The sequence below is a fragment of the Centroberyx gerrardi genome, chromosome 13, assembly GCF_048128805.1.
Source record: "Centroberyx gerrardi isolate f3 chromosome 13, fCenGer3.hap1.cur.20231027, whole genome shotgun sequence".
In the NCBI taxonomy this organism is placed as follows: domain Eukaryota; kingdom Metazoa; phylum Chordata; class Actinopteri; order Beryciformes; family Berycidae; genus Centroberyx; species Centroberyx gerrardi.
Genome location: NC_136009.1, coordinates 9,403,367 through 9,421,230, shown reverse-complemented (window position 1 = coordinate 9,421,230; position 17,864 = coordinate 9,403,367). Strand labels below are relative to the sequence as shown.

At 43.0% G+C, this 17,864-nt stretch overlaps 3 protein-coding genes across 3 annotated transcripts; 2 read left to right on the top strand and 1 right to left on the bottom strand.

Moving 5' to 3' along the window:
* The first annotated feature begins 317 nt into the window (after positions 1 to 317).
* LOC139926805 (homeobox protein Mohawk-like) lies at positions 318 to 7,018 on the top strand. Its single transcript, XM_071918645.2, has 6 exons — positions 318 to 490; positions 1,154 to 1,313; positions 1,434 to 1,587; positions 1,781 to 2,116; positions 6,284 to 6,317; positions 6,574 to 7,018. The coding sequence occupies exons 1-6, from the start codon at positions 318 to 320 to the stop codon at positions 6,839 to 6,841; spliced, it is 1,125 nt and encodes a 374-aa protein (XP_071774746.1). The 3' UTR covers positions 6,842 to 7,018.
* Positions 7,019 to 8,784: 1,766 nt separating this feature from the next.
* Positions 8,785 to 12,945, bottom strand: LOC139926776 (ras-related protein Rab-18-B-like). Its single transcript, XM_071918588.2, has 7 exons — positions 12,765 to 12,945; positions 12,297 to 12,352; positions 12,113 to 12,174; positions 11,791 to 11,863; positions 11,196 to 11,314; positions 10,746 to 10,812; positions 8,785 to 9,973 (listed from the first exon to the last, which is right to left on the bottom strand). The coding sequence occupies exons 1-7, from the start codon at positions 12,830 to 12,832 to the stop codon at positions 9,801 to 9,803; spliced, it is 618 nt and encodes a 205-aa protein (XP_071774689.1). The 5' UTR covers positions 12,833 to 12,945; the 3' UTR covers positions 8,785 to 9,800.
* Positions 12,946 to 14,459: 1,514 nt separating this feature from the next.
* On the top strand, positions 14,460 to 17,582 carry ptchd3b (patched domain containing 3b). The gene is made up of 4 exons (XM_071918646.2): positions 14,460 to 15,179; positions 15,267 to 15,388; positions 15,571 to 15,716; positions 16,060 to 17,582. The coding sequence occupies exons 1-4, from the start codon at positions 14,460 to 14,462 to the stop codon at positions 17,580 to 17,582; spliced, it is 2,511 nt and encodes an 836-aa protein (XP_071774747.2).
* The last annotated feature ends 282 nt before the right edge of the window (positions 17,583 to 17,864 follow it).

The following is a 17,864-nucleotide window of genomic DNA, read 5'->3' as shown; positions in this document are numbered from 1 at the left end:
CAGCGGAGGAGCAGGTTATTTGAACTCTCCTCACAGCAGCGCAGCTAAACCAGACAACATTCTCTTATTTTGCACACATAATTCTCTCATTGGGGAACTGCGAGGCTGGCATCATCTGTCCGGTCAGTCACTGAGGCTTGGAGACTTTTGACCGAGAGCAAGGAGAACTTCTTTTTTTCCCCCCCAAGGTCTTTTGAATTCCTCTTTTATCAAGTATATGACAGAAAGGATGGGAACGTACTGCATCCGTTTACATCTGGATGTCTGCTGATGCACCTGTTGATTGGGATAATCTGAGAATGAACAAAGTAGCTGTGATGAAGTCTGATACTCTCCTTCATTTGGAGGACAACAGGAGAGCGGAGGAGAGGAGCAGACTGGACTGTGTAGAGATAACTCAAACCAGTCTAACAGATGGGCAGAGCGCAGACTTGCTGCAGTGCCAGGAGGCGACTGAAAGCAGCTCTCCTATCAAGTACAGAAGATATGGGTACGCCCCCTTTGTCTGATGTTGGAAATATGTGGCAGTTGTTTTGATGGCATGATTGCCACTGAAATAAGTTGTCATATTTTGCATTACTTTTAAACCTGTGTATTTTTGCAGTTATACCTAAAGATTTGAAATAATATAAAATAATAGCTAACATAATGTTTTAACCTCACATTATGACATGTTATAGAAATGTTATAGCTCTGCGTTTACATGTAGCAATACAGACAGATGAATAGCTTGATTTTGATTTCAGATTTTTGCATTGGTATAAAGGGGGAAAGATTGGTATAGTTAATGTGCAGGAGAGGTCAAAAGGCATAAAACAATAAGGAACAACAAGAAGGAATTAAAACAATAATAGGCTATTGCTAATAACTAATGTTTTGGCTATTAATCAAGTGGATTTGATGCTGTAAACCAGTTTTTAAATGGCAAGAACAATTTTTACCACAACAAATCAATTGCATGCTGCCTCTATCTATTCATACAATGTGCAGACACCAAAATCCCTGATACTACAGAAAGCTGTTAGACAGAAATGATCCAGCACATGTTTGATACCACTTGTATCAATGCCAAACAATCACGGCAACAAGAGGCCCTAACAGAGAGGATTGTGGGTGGAGCCAGTTAACGCCAGATGCCTTGTGACTCCTCCAGGTCTCGTCTGGGTGGGGTCAAAGTTCGCCACAAGCGGCAGGTGCTGCAGGACATGGCCCGGCCGCTGAAACACTGGCTGTACAAACACCGGGACAACCCCTACCCCACCAAGACCGAGAAGGTCCTGCTGGCCCTGGGCTCGCACATGACACTGGTGCAGGTGAGGTGAGCTCGTGTGGGAGAGTGATGGAGGGATGGAAGTGAATGATCGGCCGACTGGTCCGTACCTGGAAGCATGAATACTATGGCCACCGTCCTAAAAGCAGTGGTGTGTGTGCAGGTCTCCAACTGGTTCGCCAACGCCCGGCGGAGGCTGAAGAACACGGTGAGGCAGCCGGACCTGAGCTGGGCGCTGAGGATCAAACTCTACAATAAATACATCCAGGGCAACGCCGAGAGGCTGAGCGTGTGCAGCGATGACACCAACTCAGACGGTGAGGGCCACATCAGGCCTAGATAGTGTATTATATGTCTGTTATTCACTATTTTATCGCTCTAGTAGATAGCATAGTTTTATAGCATCATATATATTCATGTGAATCACTTGAAATGGTTTATGTTTGTATTTAGCCATGTTTGCTCCCTCTTAGTCATCGCATTTGTTGTTGTTCTTGTACATTGTTGCAGATGAGGAGTGTCCCTTACAGACTCCCATCAGTCAGTCAGACTTCGGCAGGTCGTCTTCCCATAAGGCCGTGCTCCAGAAACAGGGCGGCGTCCTCGCCATGGCCGACTCGGCCAACAGCGACGACAGCGCCTCGCCGCCGTCCAAGTACAAGAGCAGCTTACTGAACCGCTACCTGAACGACACGCTGCGGCACATGATGGCGACGTCGGACGGCGTGGCCGCGCCCCACAAGAGGAGGAGCCACTCGGAGTCGTTCAGCTCCAACGACTGCGACGAGGACGCCGTCTCTCCTGCCTCCTCCTCTGAGACGGAGAACAACTTTGTCTACCACATGGGTGAGAGATGGCGGTTTTTTCTCTTTCTGTCCAGGATCATGATGGTTCCCTTGATTGATTTCCCAGAGACAGGAGGTTTATGTGGTTCTCCTTTAAAATCACATTATCACACGTTAAAGCAATAGGCTGAAAGTTGATTTGATTTTTTGATTATTTTTTTTTTCTTTTAGTGGCAGATGGTAGTCAGTGCCATTAAATATCATGCCATACAATATTTTGCCATAAAATATTAAATGCCATAACAGTATCAAAAGTAGGTGTGCAAAAAAAAAAAAGATTCAAGCTGGCACAACTTTTTTAGAATGAAACTGCAATGAAAAAAAGCCTATCATAAAAAAAGGAAAACTTTTTTTTACTAATAAAAATGATGAAAAACAAAGCTGTATAATTTTTGTCATTTTGAACTTATTTAGTTATCTTAACAAAATATTTCAATATTTAATAGTCAGGGAATATTAGGTGTACCTGGAAACAGGAAAATGAATGAGTAATACAGTGCATATTAATAATGTATATAAAAATGTATACCTACACTCGGTAATGTACAACATCATATCATGCCAACAATCATCATGCATAATATCACGAAGCCATTAAATATAATGCATAGTCAGGGGGCAAACTGAGAGGAGATAGCACCCCCTGTTAGCAGAAATGATTAAAAACATCTTCCTTGTTAACTACAGATTTATGCTTAATGTGAGGGAAAATGACACTTTAACTACCCAGAATCCCCTTTGTTCAATTTGAACATACCGCTGTGTACAGTAAAAGGAGAACAGAACGCACAGCAACTTCCACATGGCTCCTCTGTGGTCCCTGACATTCATAAATCTCTGGCATTCCACTGACAGTCAGAAGCTTACCAAGATTCAATTATAAAGTTACTGCAGAGTTGGACTGGAGTTTTGACACCTGGGTGCCCTTTCAGACCTATAGGGAACACGGCAGCTTAAGTTACGTTGACAAGCCTCAAATCCGCTAAGGTACGGGAGCCAAAGCCTTTACAAACATTACTAATAAGACTCATGCAGACGCTGAAATCCCTCATTTTAAAAATTGGATAGGGCTGGAGCTGGCCGCCTCTGCGCACCGCAAATATGATTTCCATATACTAGAATGTGCCATTTGTTCCGCTTCAGCCTCTCGCCATGGTGGAAATGTCCAGTCTGTCTCAAGGACAATTACAGAATGTCTGAGACTTTATTCTTCCCAGGGTGAGAAGTGGACGCCTCTGCCAAATAGTAGAAGTGGAGTAGCCTGTCAGTAAAGCGCTGAGGAGCGCTGTTAGAGCCACTGTCACAGCTGTCACTGACATCCACTGTGAGACAAGGCAGAGCAGGCCTGCTAATAACCGCTTTGCTTTCCCCCGCCATGCTGGAGGCTGCAGGTGTGCTTCATTTGGGTCTTGTGTGCTTTGGAGCTATACGCTACTCCCAAGTGTCACTTCCCTATTGAAAATAAATCAGCTTCTTCATTCGATTAGAGCTGTGACAGCAACTGACTGCACTTCTACTGAATAACACGGCTCATAAGTTAGAAGTTAACCCTCAAAATTAAGTTAATTTTTTGCTATTTTGCAACTTTAGCGAAGGCTCAGTTAAAACAAAAAGAACAAGTGGTGATAATTCATAATCTGTACAGACTAACTCATTTAAAGCAATACAGAACCAATGAAATGGTATACCTTCTAAAATGCATTCCCTTGTTTTTACAGCTAGAAAAATATGATTCAAATGATAAACAGTGGTTCTATGAACAAACCAATGTCAATGCAAGACTTTATCAAGTACTTCACTGTTTTATAAATATGCCTTTACTTCAAAATTATATTTCTTTTGGGGCATTCTGGGGAGTTTCTTGGTGTCAACACACACACACACACACACACACACACACACACACACACCAGTGCTGCTGAAATGTTTGCGCAACATTTTAATGCATCCCCACTGGTCACATTATGGGTGTTTGTAACCCAGTATGGTTCCTCTGCGGAGGTGAAGTGGAAAGTCAAGCTGCCAGATCCATGACAAGCACTAACACCATTAACACGTCTCTGCTCGGCCCGGGAGAGGGCTAAAGCAGTCACTACAGCTGAGGAGACGGACTAATCAGTGGTGCCACTATATGGAGCGTCTTGCGAGGACGCTTTAAACCACGTCGGTCCGAATCCCACTGGCAGTAAAAGCCCACTGGAGAAGCGCACGCGCTCGTACAGTACATGTTACCACGCACCGGACAGGAATGCGAATGTGACAGCGAAGTATGTCGAGACCATAAGATGTGGTCCTCGCATCGGGTCCAGGATTTCCCTTGAAAAGGCTGGAGACCCATAAATGTGACTGGAATCGTGTTTTATTGGAGAGCGGAGCGAAGAAAAACTGATCTTGACACGTACCTCGCTGGGTTTTTCCGCTTTTCATTGTTTCGAATGAAAACATACATGCTGAGCGGAGAAGTCTCCCGCTTTCAGATGCCCTAGACGCGTAAAAAGGGCTTGTCCGCGTGGAGGAAATGAGTCGGGTCCAGGATTTTTGCTCAAGTTGTTTTCCAGTGCGGATCGCGATGACGCACCCTGGTGAGGGTGACTCAAAGTCATCCCCGCCGGGACATGAGGGAATGTGAACACACAGCAGGACAACCGAGGCTTTTAATCAGCTCTTACAGAGGCTCTTGCAATGTGGGAAGGTGACATGAGACAGGATTTATGATAGTAATAGAAAGCTAAATCCTCCTTATTTTTTCTAAAATAGGGACGGTTAGAGGTAAGTTCTGATATGAAGTTATGACTGCACAGCTCAGTATAGCACATCATCAAAGAAGCAGCAGCAGCTTCATTAAGCCATCGGAAGATTTTTGCTGCAGTTTGAGACTTGCCAGAGGTAAAACAAATGGATTTTTTCCCCCTGGTAATAAATACACCAGAGGAAGTGCTTTCTTGGCTAATCGTGCTACGGCTAAAGAGAAGAAATGCTCGGGGACGTTCGGTAGCAAAAAGCGAAAACGGGCCAAATGATTTACTATCAACGTGTAGTTGCTCTTGGCCCGGGCCTGGCAAGAGAAATCAGAGACGGCCGGGGACGTTTCAGGCCGTTAGCACTGGAAGGCAGCGTTTTGCGCGCAGCAGATCTTGGCCTCTAATTTCCCCTCTCTATTGCTCCCTGAAGAAAAATAGCTCTTGACCAGCCTCAATCTGCTCGGCCGAGGGAAAAAAAAACAGAGGCAATATTCCAAAATCGAAATGGAAAATATGTTCTACACATTATGCACACGGTCGCATAAACGTTCATAAAATAACATAAAGCAAGAGACCGCGAACACACACTGTGCAATCAACATAAATTACTCATAACTCCTATTTTTCCTGCTCCTTAGTTCTATTCTAAGAGTTGGAAGTTCTTTTCAACAACAGGCATTGTGAGAGGAAGAGATCAGCTGGGGACTGATAAGATTAGCAGTGACAGCCATTCCTCTTTCTGCGGATCCAGTGGGATAGTGTTCATTCGCATGGCTGTGATGCATGGGACTCGAGAAGTAGAGGTGGAGGAATGACATGCAGTATAACTAACTTTATGGGTGCGAGCGGCGCTCTGGAGATCTGAACACACGGCGTCTGCCTTCATGACACGACGCAGATATCGTATTTTTCCGTCTCAGAAAGCACAAGAGGAACATAAGTGCATTTGTTTTGGCGTGAGCAGCTAAGCGCGGCCAGACCGGAGCACTTCGCTGAGTTAAGCCTCTCTGGCAGCGTGAAACACACCCAGAGAGACATACATAAAGGCTCTCACACACACACACACACACACACACATAGACAAACACATACTGTATATGCGTGCAGATGTACACACACACTTGCATGCACAGACACACATGCGAACACCCACACTTATGGCCACACCCATGCATGCATACATGCCATCACATTCCCACGCACACATATCCACACACACACATGCAAGCAAGCATATGCACACACACACTGTTGGCACAAACTGAAAAGCAAAACATTCATACATTAATACTATCTCTCACTAACACAATGCAGGTATTGAATGTAATGTAAATGTTCTGTTATGCCTGTAAATGTTATTTCAGCACCAACAAGCCACCTGATGATGTTATTCATGGCAAACTGAGTGTTTTTCTCCTCTCTTGCAGACACAGTGGACTATGCCTCAACTAAATGTGACAAGTAAGTGCAATTATTTATTGCTCCATCTGCAATCAAATCAGCTGTTTGCACTTCTCAACTCCCATCAGCTTGAAAAGCAATACTATAATCTCTCTTGGCGGTTGTCCTTGAAATTGAAACACCATCCCTCGTTAATCCATAGTTACACTGCCTGAGGAGATAGCTAAGCAAATAGACAATTTCTGCTGTGGATTCCCCAGATTGTACTTCAAATCGATTCTATCCAGGTTTATTTGGTTCATGGTCTGATCCGCAGTGACCAGCAGCAGGACAGAGGCCAGCAGAGAAGAGACGACCAAGGCTGGAGGGAGATCCACGCCGCCGTGGCTCTGACCAACCTGGCCCAGGGGCAGAGCTGCGCCAGAGGGCCCGCCGGCATGACGAGGACCACCATCGTAGGCAAGATCTGCGCCGCGGGGCAGAGCTGCGCCACGGGACCCGCCCTCACCAGCCGCATCATCCAGAAGTCTTCTCACATCTCGGAGATCCAGACTGTCAAAGTGGCTCTAGCAAACAGTGTGTAGGCATTTAGTGTGTGTAGGGCACATCATGCCACACAGATATGGGTGCTAAAGTAGTCAGTGCCTTGCAATATCTGTGATGCCTGTGAGACCTTTATTTTGTAAAAAAAAATGACGTTTTCAATCATTTTTGTATTGTAAAATGGACAAAAATAACCTTCCACATTTGAATATTTTCTACTGTTGATGCTATGTTTGTAACTTCTTCCCATTGCCCTCTGTTGCAGTAAGTTATATTAACTTCCATGAGACTGGATTATCATCCAACGCTAAACTTTCACAGCAGCTATTTGAATAAACCCAATGTGAAACCTTTTGACCTGTGGGATTCTTTACATGCTCGCTGGATTGTGCATGCTCATTATGATTGCTAGATGTTATAGTATCCACTGGTTATGTTGGCAGTTGTACGTCTAGCCGTTTCATTCAATTCTTGCCATTTGCATTCCAAAGTAATTTAATTTAATGGGACGTCCACCCTGCTGAAGTGTCCTTGAGCAAGACACTGAATCCCTACCAGCTGTTCTGTAGCTGAACTCTGTCCCTTCTTTGAGCATCCATAACTTTTAGTTGAACATAAGCAACTTCTGATATCTGTTGAAATACATGTCAGTAAATCAGCAGAAGAATAAAAGTCCATGAAACATTATTGGCCAGATTGTACACTTTGAACACTTTGGACCTCTTGCAGACCCCTGATACAAAATGGAGTCTCTGGAAAAATCCCTGATGAAGTTAAAACGATATGTCATAATATGTCAACTTGATTGTGTAATGAAAAACTACCATCAATTCTCTTTATCGTGCTGCACACAGACCGCTGTGACCTCTGTGTCCCACAAAAATCATCGAGTAGCTCACAAACGCAGCCTGATTTCTGGCCCCCGGAGGAACAAAAGCTTGTTTTTGGACTTTCTCATACAGTAAACATCAGTGCGATATGAGAGACGCACAGTTTTCATCTGTTTTAGATGTTAAAACGTTACGTAAATGCCAAATGAGATCTCAGGAATTTTCTGACCTCAATGCGGGGTCACCTGCCAAAAATCTCTGATATAGGAAATATAGAGAACATGATAAGCCTCAGGGGAATGTCTGGTACTCTGCCTCTGTGCAGAAAGCTGTGGGGAGCATCCTGTTCCATCTGGGGACGTCCTGACACCGAACATAAGCTTATAATCACACACTGTCCTCTGGCGCAATTTTCTAAAACATGCTTACCAGGATTTTTCCACTCGGGTCCCTGTTTCTGCCTATTTTGTGACATTTTGTGCAAAGAATGTTTTCAGTTTTGCATGTAGAGCAGGCTAGAGTCATCAGCGAGGTATTGTGGAAAGAGCGCCTCACGCCATCTCCGCTGTCACCTGCTTTCGATTAGCAAGAACTCAATGGCAATTCTTGATTGGCAATAAAACACTATTTAGTCTGGAGTAAGGGTATCTTAAGATTATCATTTATTTCAGTTTGAAACAATACAAATGTCCATGTTATGAGACCATAACAGTTGCGAATGCCATTCAATGTTAAGGCAATTTTGATGTAATGTGATTCAAATGGACGCACGACAAAAAGCGACAGAAAAAAATAGTATGGGAATAAATGGAGAAGAAAATGGATTTTTTTGGGACAAACACAATGGAATTCAAACAAACAGCAACCACGCAACAAACCCATAGTATATTGCAGGTGTAATGCTCCTCGATGGAGGGAGCGAAGGTCTTGACAATGACATTTCTGAAAAAGTGCCACAGGGAATTCCTCATTACAATGTGTGAGAAATGTCTTCGGTATGTCATTGCATGGACCGCTACACCACACAGACAGCAAAATAAAAAGGAAGGAATGAACAAACGCTTACAGGACCACCTGCCCACTTTGTCCCATCGAGTTGATAATGAATTGCTTTCTTGCCATAGCAGATAGGCAAAGGACACAGAGAGCTCCAGTGAGTAAAAAGGCATAATTTATTGCAAAAGCTCTCAGCACTGTAAACCTCACACTTGCGACTGGGGAAATTATGGTCCGGACATGCAGAGTCAAGACAAACAAGCTGGGTTGCAGGCAATGCTATATAAGACAGCATTTTGCAAAGAAGCAGTGTATTGCATGTTTTCCATGTAATGAGGAGAAAATACAGGAAATCCATCAATTTTAAAGCATCTATAGACTCAATACTATCAAATAAACAATAAGTGGGTTAACAGTGAGGATAAACTGGTGTCAGTAACTGGGGTGGAGAGATGGAGTGTTCACAGTGTTGTATGGAGGCTATCACACACCCTACATCACCAGTCTCTTCCCTCTTCTCCCCCAGCTGTAGTGATGTGGCATGTACTTAATAAGGCCTGCAGAACTATGTGTCAAGTAGAACATTTAATACTTCAACTTACCAGAAAAACTTTGTAGTATATAGAATGTAGACATTTACAGCTCACAAAGCAAAAGCAGTAAACTAGCTTTTTTTTTTCCTGGAGGGAAAGGTTGGGAAGGCTGCCATCTTGATTATACTTAATCATTTCAGATCAAACTTGACAAGCCATGTACTGTGACCTACAAATTGGTGTATGTTATAGCCACTATATATTAACCTGATGCCTTAATGTACAACAGAATCAATGTTGCCCATACGATAAATTCAAAACAGACGTGTACTTACATCATATATACTTGGCATGGTTAAGTTAATTTAAAACAACGTACTTCCTTTTTCCTTTGACGAGAGATTATTTTTACATGATCGTTTCGTTCATGTTTTGAACACAAAATAATGAACCGTGACACGTAACAGATGATGGTTGAATAGGAAGTGTGCAAACAGCAAAGTCCCTCCGACCGACCGAACTATTCCAACAATGAACTCTTCTAACACAGTACTCATCCGATCTCTCTCTCTCTCTTTGCTTCTCCGTTTCTGGTCCGTGGTCATTCTTATTGGGTTGGTGCATTTTCGTTTGGTCCAGTTTTAGGGTATGGAGCAGTACCCTCCGCAGGCCCCGCCGCCACGCTGCTGCTGCTCCCCCAGGTGGACCTTCTGACCCGGGTTGTCGCTCTCCCAAAGCCCCGGAGTCTGGAGGATCTTCTCCACCAGCTCCTCGAAGGCACACTGGACACCATCCTTGGTCTTAGCACTGGCCTCTGGACAAAGGAAACAGGAAGGTTATTTATATTCATTAGCGATCAGTAAAAAGACAGCAGAACTCAGTAACACACCATGTGGGTAGAGCACTTCCCGAAGGGTTACAAAGTGCACTCTAAAAAACTCAAACTACAACTCAACTCTAAATACTCAAATTCCAATACAGAGAAAACATCTCATTTTTGGTGATCTTTTTTTGTCATAACCCTTATGATAGAGATTTAAAAAATGGGCATGTGTTGACAAATATGACATAAAAGGTATGAAATGACTTCATCTAATAAGCAGGAGACATCCAGTGGAAACAAGACATCCACATAACGGATTAAAATCCATGACATCTTCGTGCCCAGCCCTTTTCAAAACCCCTTAATTTAGCCATTCTAAAATGGAAACTCTACAGAAATGTTAACCTAATTTCCCAGAGAGGGGCAGATTGGAGCTGGGAATCAGAAACACGTGCAGACATGGATTTGATAAATGAAAGACTGCTAGATTTTAATCATAATGCAGTTCTTCTGGAGTGGCTGCATCTTTCAGTGCGACGCTGACAGCGGAGATTCAAAAAATGCCAAAGCACTATAAACAAAGCAACAATCTCTAAATGCACGACTTGCTAAGTGACGTCTCGACTTGTTCCAGCTACACAATTACAGCTCTCTGACTTTCAAGGTCAGTGCTATGCTGAAAATGAGGTTTAGTATTATGGTTCTATGAGATATTATTATTTTAAATGACCAGGTTTGATATTACTGAGACAATAATACATACCAATAAAAAGCATAGAGTGTTTCCTTGCAAATTTCAGGCCCTCGTTTCTGTCCACTTCACGGTTGTCCTGAAAACAAAACAGACTATGTAAGCTCCTCCATTCCTACACCTGTATGCGGAATACACATTCTAAGGGAGAACATGTTTTAATAAAATGTACAAGTGAAAACAGAGTAAAATGTTATGATGCTGCCCGTGGATGCTTTTTGAGTAATTAAAAATTAGTAGTTTAAGATTAGTAAACATGAGTGGGATTGCTATAGCCAAAGCTCACAATTAGTCCAGAATCAGTTAATCATCTGTGAGCCTTTATACTGCATAGCCTGAATATGAATTAACAGCTATCAAAGATCTGTCAAAGAGACAGAAAGATGGAGAAGTAAAATCTGTAACTTACATTTACGATGTAATCTTGTATATATCAAATTGGCAGAAGCTACACAGACTCACCATATCGATTTTGTTCCCGACCAGCATTTTTACAATGTCGTTGCGTGTAGTGTAGGTCTCCAGTTCATTCAGCCAGTTTTCCAGCTTTGTGAAAGTGTCCCGTTTTGTGACGTCATACACTGCCAAAAACACAGGGGAAGAGAGCATGAGGAAGAGGGAATATTTAATGTCTGTATGGTAATAACTTTCCTTTACCCATACAGATTCAATCAGGAAGCTGTAGGAAATAACACTGCGATTATTGATTTACAATTTTGGCATTTAGCCGATGCTCTCATCCAGAACAGCTTACAGTGACTGTACAATACAACAAGCTTCAACTGCTTGCTCACCAAAATTACAAGCAACCAATAGCAAGGGGTGCAGAGACAGAGCCACAGCGCCCTGATAATATTACTGTGACCCTGGAGGGATCATGTAAGAGAGAAGTGCTAGGAAAAGAGATCAAATAAGAGAGAGAGAGAGAAGGCATCTTTTGAGAGCGATGAATGTGAGTAGAGGAGAGGGGATATGATTCCTAGTTTAAACTACATCTTTTCAATCACAAATGAAAATCATACGGCTTCATAACACTGCATTAAGCACCACTGCTCACCAAGTATGACTCCCTGTGCACCGCGGTAGTAGCTGGGCGTCAGGGTGCGGAACCTTTCCTGTCCAGCTGTGTCCTGCATGAACAAAGACACAAACGCTCACTATCAACACAAGCTACAGGTTGCATTTTATGGCCAACATGTACACTTTGTGCCCCGTGGAAGGAAGGCCTTTTCCCACTTCCTTCCAGTCTGGCTCTGCCTTTTCTGCTTACTAACTCACTATGTAACGTCGCCATCTTATGGAGAAACCTCGTACTTCACCATGTTTTTCATGACAGCACAGATATACAGTAGATAACACCATAAGGACACATGACTTACCCATATGGCAAGCTTTGCACTGTTTCCATCTATAGCAACTGTCTTTACTTTGAAGTCCACACCTGCATTGGTCGACCATGAGAAAGAGCAGGAGGGAGGGAGGGAGACAGTTTAGCATAAAGAAAAGTTATCAGTTTCCAGAATTGTGTGTGTGTGTGTGTGTGTGTGTGTGTGTGTGTGTAACCTATTGTCGCTGTCTGCTCTGGATCAAAGGTATCCTCCGTGAACCTCAGGAGGAGACTGTAGGGGAGAAAGAGAAAGATAAAATGGAAATGAGAGGGACAGACAATAGGGTGTCTTTACTAGCGGCTCTATCTTTTCTTTTACTCTGTAACTTACAGGAGGATCACAGGATTACAATAGAAATGTGTTATTGACTAACCAACACATATGCCTTAGCTTATCAGCAAACAAATTACCAGTGAAATAATAATATCAGCTACTATGCAACGTTAACTAATAATTAAGTGAGCTAACATGACCTAATTTATTTGGAAAAGCTGACAATAGCTGGCCTCAATTCGCAGAACAAGGGCCGCAGCAGTAACATGAGCTAGCAACAGCTGCTGAACTGTGAGGAATTACATAACAAGCAGAATGTCAACATTCACAACAGGCTAGCTAGCTTAGCTAGCTGCCGACAGCGACGAACCTGGACTTCCCGACTCCGCTTTCGCCGATTATCAACAATTTCAGAGTTGTCAGCACGTCTTCATCCATATTCCCGTGGGAGGTAGTTTGCTTTTCTCTTAACGACGCTTTCTGCGAGAAATCTCACTTGTTATGAGGACAGCAGACAGCTAGCGGCTCCAGGTAGCCTGCTGCTCATGCAACTTCCGCTCAAACTGCAAAACGTGACGTCACGGCGGCTTGCAACCAATAAAAATGTATTTCATGTCAGTTATATGTATCAAGTTTTACATCAAGGAGTCACTGTTGTATCATGGGTAAATGATGATGCTTTCCAAGTTTGCAGGCTCAGATGTTTACCATGAAGTAGTGGAATCATTGCATGGTGTCCAGAAAAAGTGCAAAAGACTGCGAGTCATGGGGGTTGGACACCAGCAAGTGGAATTATGAGTGAATGTTATACATCCATTCAGTGCTAAAAATAAACACCTTATTAAATGATGTATTTATTTGTTTATTTGTCTATTTGTTTATTTATTTATGTATTTATTTATTATAAAAAAGTATGCAAGGTAAATTCATGTCAATATCTTTCAGGTTTTCCATGAAAACTTTACTCTGCCAGGTTCAGAATAATGACCACTGCATCCCTCCTCAGCCTTCTTGGGACATGCGTGCTATGATTTCATTAAGATGTGTGACTGAGAGAATATGATCAAGAAGTGCGTGTAGACAAAACATGATAATGACTGATCAGTCCCATACCTGATATCAGAGACAGCTCTCCTCACCCTCAGTGGTGGGACAGCCAGACTTAAAAACATGGGCAGTCCCATAGGGGAACTGTGTTATCTTATCTTAACCCACCAGTACAATAAAACAAACATTGTATTGGTCAGTGACTTTAATTTTGAATTTTGTTATGTAATCATGTAACATAGGCTGGTGTTCATTTTCCATCATCACGTGTCTGTTAACCTAGCTTGTCCATCACTTTTTGAGTATCTTAGTAATTTATGAAAAATGTGTCTGTATGTTTGGGGTTTGCACAGATATTTGAAATAAATGCACATTGTGCTTTTGCTATTAGTTGGCCAGTTTATTCTTCTTAAGCAGATGTCGAGTGGCTAGAGGGATGTCTACCCAAGAAAATGATTGTCAAGTGACAGGTAGAGAACTTAATCTTTTAATTGTAGGGTCTCAACAAAGATGCACATTGTACAACACAGCACTCCTTTGTTCTGCGGTTTTACTGAAACACTGCACTGGTCTTTAAAGGCCCTTCAACCATGAAAAGGAATCACTGGGGATTTGGGGGTTAAGCTAGAGGAAACCAGCGGCAGTGATAAGTATTGAGGCAGAACTGGTGAGCCATACACTTAGGCAATAGGCTCTTTGATAGGGCCAGTCCTCAGCCCTCCATCTACTTCTGACCATTACAGAGAGGGCCTATACCCCGATATTATGCAAATAGCTCCTAATGAAGGGGTTGTAAAACATCTCACTGCACACACACACACACACACACACACACAGAGTCAACAGCACAACAAATGCAGATGGGTGAGGTTACAGCTCTCTCTACTGTTAGTCTGAAATCTTCAAGGCAGGGAGCAGCAAGCTCTAGTATAGAAAGTATACATTCTCCACAGTGGTCTCTGTACTAAATTTCAGCTACAAATTAGGTTTCAGTAAGTAAAATTGAGTTTCCACAGCTATGGCGAAATGGCACACAGATTGCATAGAGAAGCCCCTACGCATCTGTTTTGAGATGATAGGCCACTTTGTTGGATCTCACCCCTGGTTGTTCTTCATTGCTCCTCTTATCCTCTCGGCAGGCCTGGGGAGCGGATTTTATGTTCTGAAGGACGGGATGTCCAATAACATCGAAGAGCAGTTCACACCTGTGGACGGACACGCCAAGTTGGAGAGAAAATATATCCAAGAAACTTTCCCAGGAAATGATTCAATGTTTTCGAGCTTGAGGCTGAGCACAGATGGGACTTATGCAACGTTCATAGCCACAAGTGAGAGAAATGTTCTGACAGTGGAATCACTTCAGGAGATCCTAGACTTGGATCTTAAAGTTAGGAGCATGGTTATGTGTTTTGACGATGAATCATTTGAATATGTGGATGTTTGTGCTACAGTGATTGGGACTTGCTCCTCTAATGACATTCTAGACATCATTGGGTACAATGCCAGCAATATAGACCTTGTAAATTTGACATTTCCATGGTATTATTCTGATTTTGGGAATATTCCCTTGCATGTCAGTCTGGGGAGTGTCAAAGTCAACAAGGAGAACTCAGTTGTTGAAAGTGCTAAAGCCATACAAATCCACTATTATTTACGAGAGGATAACAAGACAAAAACAGACCTTTGGTTGGAAGGCTTTATGAAACTGGTCTCAAATGAATCAACAACTTTCATTAAGGTAAATTGAAACAACACGTTCGCATGTTTTAAATAATCTGCTTTTTTCAATATGTGGTATCTGTTAAGTGTTTCATAATCTTTCTAGGTGTCATACTCCACCTCCATGTCAATGCAGTGGGAATTTGAGAAATCTCCAGCTTCTATCATCCATCTTTTCTCCATCACCTACGCCATTGCCATCACATTTTCAATTATATCATGTTGGAGGTTGGTAAAACATTTGATATGCCTACCATTGATTATGAAATCATATTGTAAATTCTGGATTGTTTTAGCAGGTACAATAGGCAATTCAAGTTTGTGAGTTTACAAAATTAAAATCCACCATTGAAAACAAAAATGTTTTGTTGTGGAACTGAATGGCACTTTTTAATCTCTAACTTCTATAGGTTGGATAATGTGCGGAGTAAGGTGTGGGTGGCATCCTGTGGGGTGCTCTCCACAGGTCTAGCAGTCCTGACTGGTTTTGGCATGTTGTTGTTACTGGGCCAGCCTTTCGTCATGACAGTCGCCTCCTGTCCTTTCATGATACTGGGTAGGTTCTGTTGAACGTCCAGCTTCACCATACACCGTTTAAATTGACTCAAAGTAAGAAAGTACTCAAGAGAACAAAATGTCTTCCATTGGCCCCGACAAATGGCAAATTTGACATTCATTGGATGAATTTGAAACAGGATAATCCTTCCTGTTTGGATTTATATTTTCATGTTTCCATTTTCCAACATCTTACAACTTCTTAGTCCAAGTGCGTGTTTCGAAATCTTGCATCATCAACTGACACAATGTTCATGATCAATTTTCCCTTTCCTTTTATTTCACACACCAAAGGTATGGGTCAGAAGTCATGTTCTTGGTAACCGTGTTTTTTCATATTGAAGGTATCGGAATTGACGACATGTTCATCATGATCTCCTGCTGGCAGAGGACCCGTGTTCTGGACAGCGTTCCCGACCGGCTGGCTGATACCTACAGGGACGCCGCCGTCTCCATCTCCATCACCACCCTGACCGACGCTCTGGCTCTCTTCCTGGGCTACAGCTCTCCCTTTGGCTCGGTCCGGTCCTTCTGTCTCTACGCCGGAATCTCTGTCGGTTTCTGCTATTTGTACAACATCACTTTCCTGGGCGCTTGTATGGCTCTGAACGGACAGAGGGAAGCGGGGAACAAGCACTGGTTCACCTGTGCCAAGATCCCAGAGGACCCACCATCGGGCAAATCAAAAGCCTTCAGTATCTGCTGCGTTGGCGGGAGCTACGATCGAGTCACTGAAAAGGAGGAAATTCAACCCGTGAGCCGATTCTTTGAGAAGTTCTACGGCCCATTTCTGACCCAAAAATGGATTAAAGTATGCGTATTCGTCATCTATGCTGGGTATCTGGCTGTCAGTGTCTATGGGTGTTCTACCTTAAAGGAGGGACTTGATATCAGGAACCTGGCTTTGGATGATTCCTACATCATCAATTACTACAACAACCAAAGGCAACACTTCCCTGAATATAGCTGTAATGTGATGGTGGCTGTGAAGCAGGCTGCCTTCCCATACTGGAGCGAGGGTGAGCAAAAGACTCTTCGTTCATGCATTTCAAACTTTGAAAACCTGACCTATGTTAATAGCACATTTGCTTGGTTCCTTTCCTTTCAACAGTATGCAAATGCCACTAATCTCAATATAAGCTCCCAACAGGCTTTCCAAAGCCACCTGCCCCATTTCCTAGAACTCAACTCCATGTTCAGACAAGACATCAACTTGACTGCAGACAATGAGATCCGGGCCTCTCGCTTTTTCATTCAGACACTCAACAAAACCACGATGAAGGACATGTTGCTCGGCCTTAGGAAAACAGCAGAGCAATGTCCGATCGAGCTTCTGGTGTACCACCCTGCTTTCATCTACTTTGACCAGTACACCATCATTATGGACATCACCGTTCAAACCGTTCTGGTGGCTGCGGTCGTGATGTTAGTCGTCTCGCTCATCCTGATACCCGATCCCCTCTGTTCCCTATGGGTGGCCTTTGCAATTTGTTCAGTCATTGTTGGCGTGGCGGGATTCATGGCTCTGTGGGGCGTGAGCTTGGATTCCATCTCCATGATCAACCTGGTCATCTGTATTGGTTTCTCCGTAGATTTCTCAGCCCACATCTCTTACTCTTTCGTCTCCAGCCCCAAGAGCGCCGCGAATGAGAAAGCTACGGATGCCGTGGCCCACTTGGGCTATCCGATACTGCAAGGGGCTGCGTCCACCATTTTAGGAGTGGTGGTGCTCTCCATGTCAGGGAGTTGCATCTTTAGGACATTCTTCAAAATCATGTTTCTGGTGATTGCATTCGGGCTGTTCCACGGCTTAGTGTTTATTCCAGTGTTTCTGACACTGTTTGGGGCATGTGGGAAGTGGTGTTAAATGTAGACTGGATAAAATTTTTAAAGCTTTGATATCAAAACTGGTGCTGTTTCTGCTTGCTTTTGTTTTTGTGTGTATGAAAGTGTTAAAATGCAATAGAAAAAACATTTACTTTTCTTTAATTTAGTTACATGTCTTTCTAACATGTTATTTTTCTTTGACAGATATTCAGAGTCAAAATCTAACCTGTTTTGATGCACCAGAAGTGTAAACCTATTACCATTTCTGCATTTGTAATAAAGGGATACACAATGTCACCGTGTACAATCTTGTAACAATCAA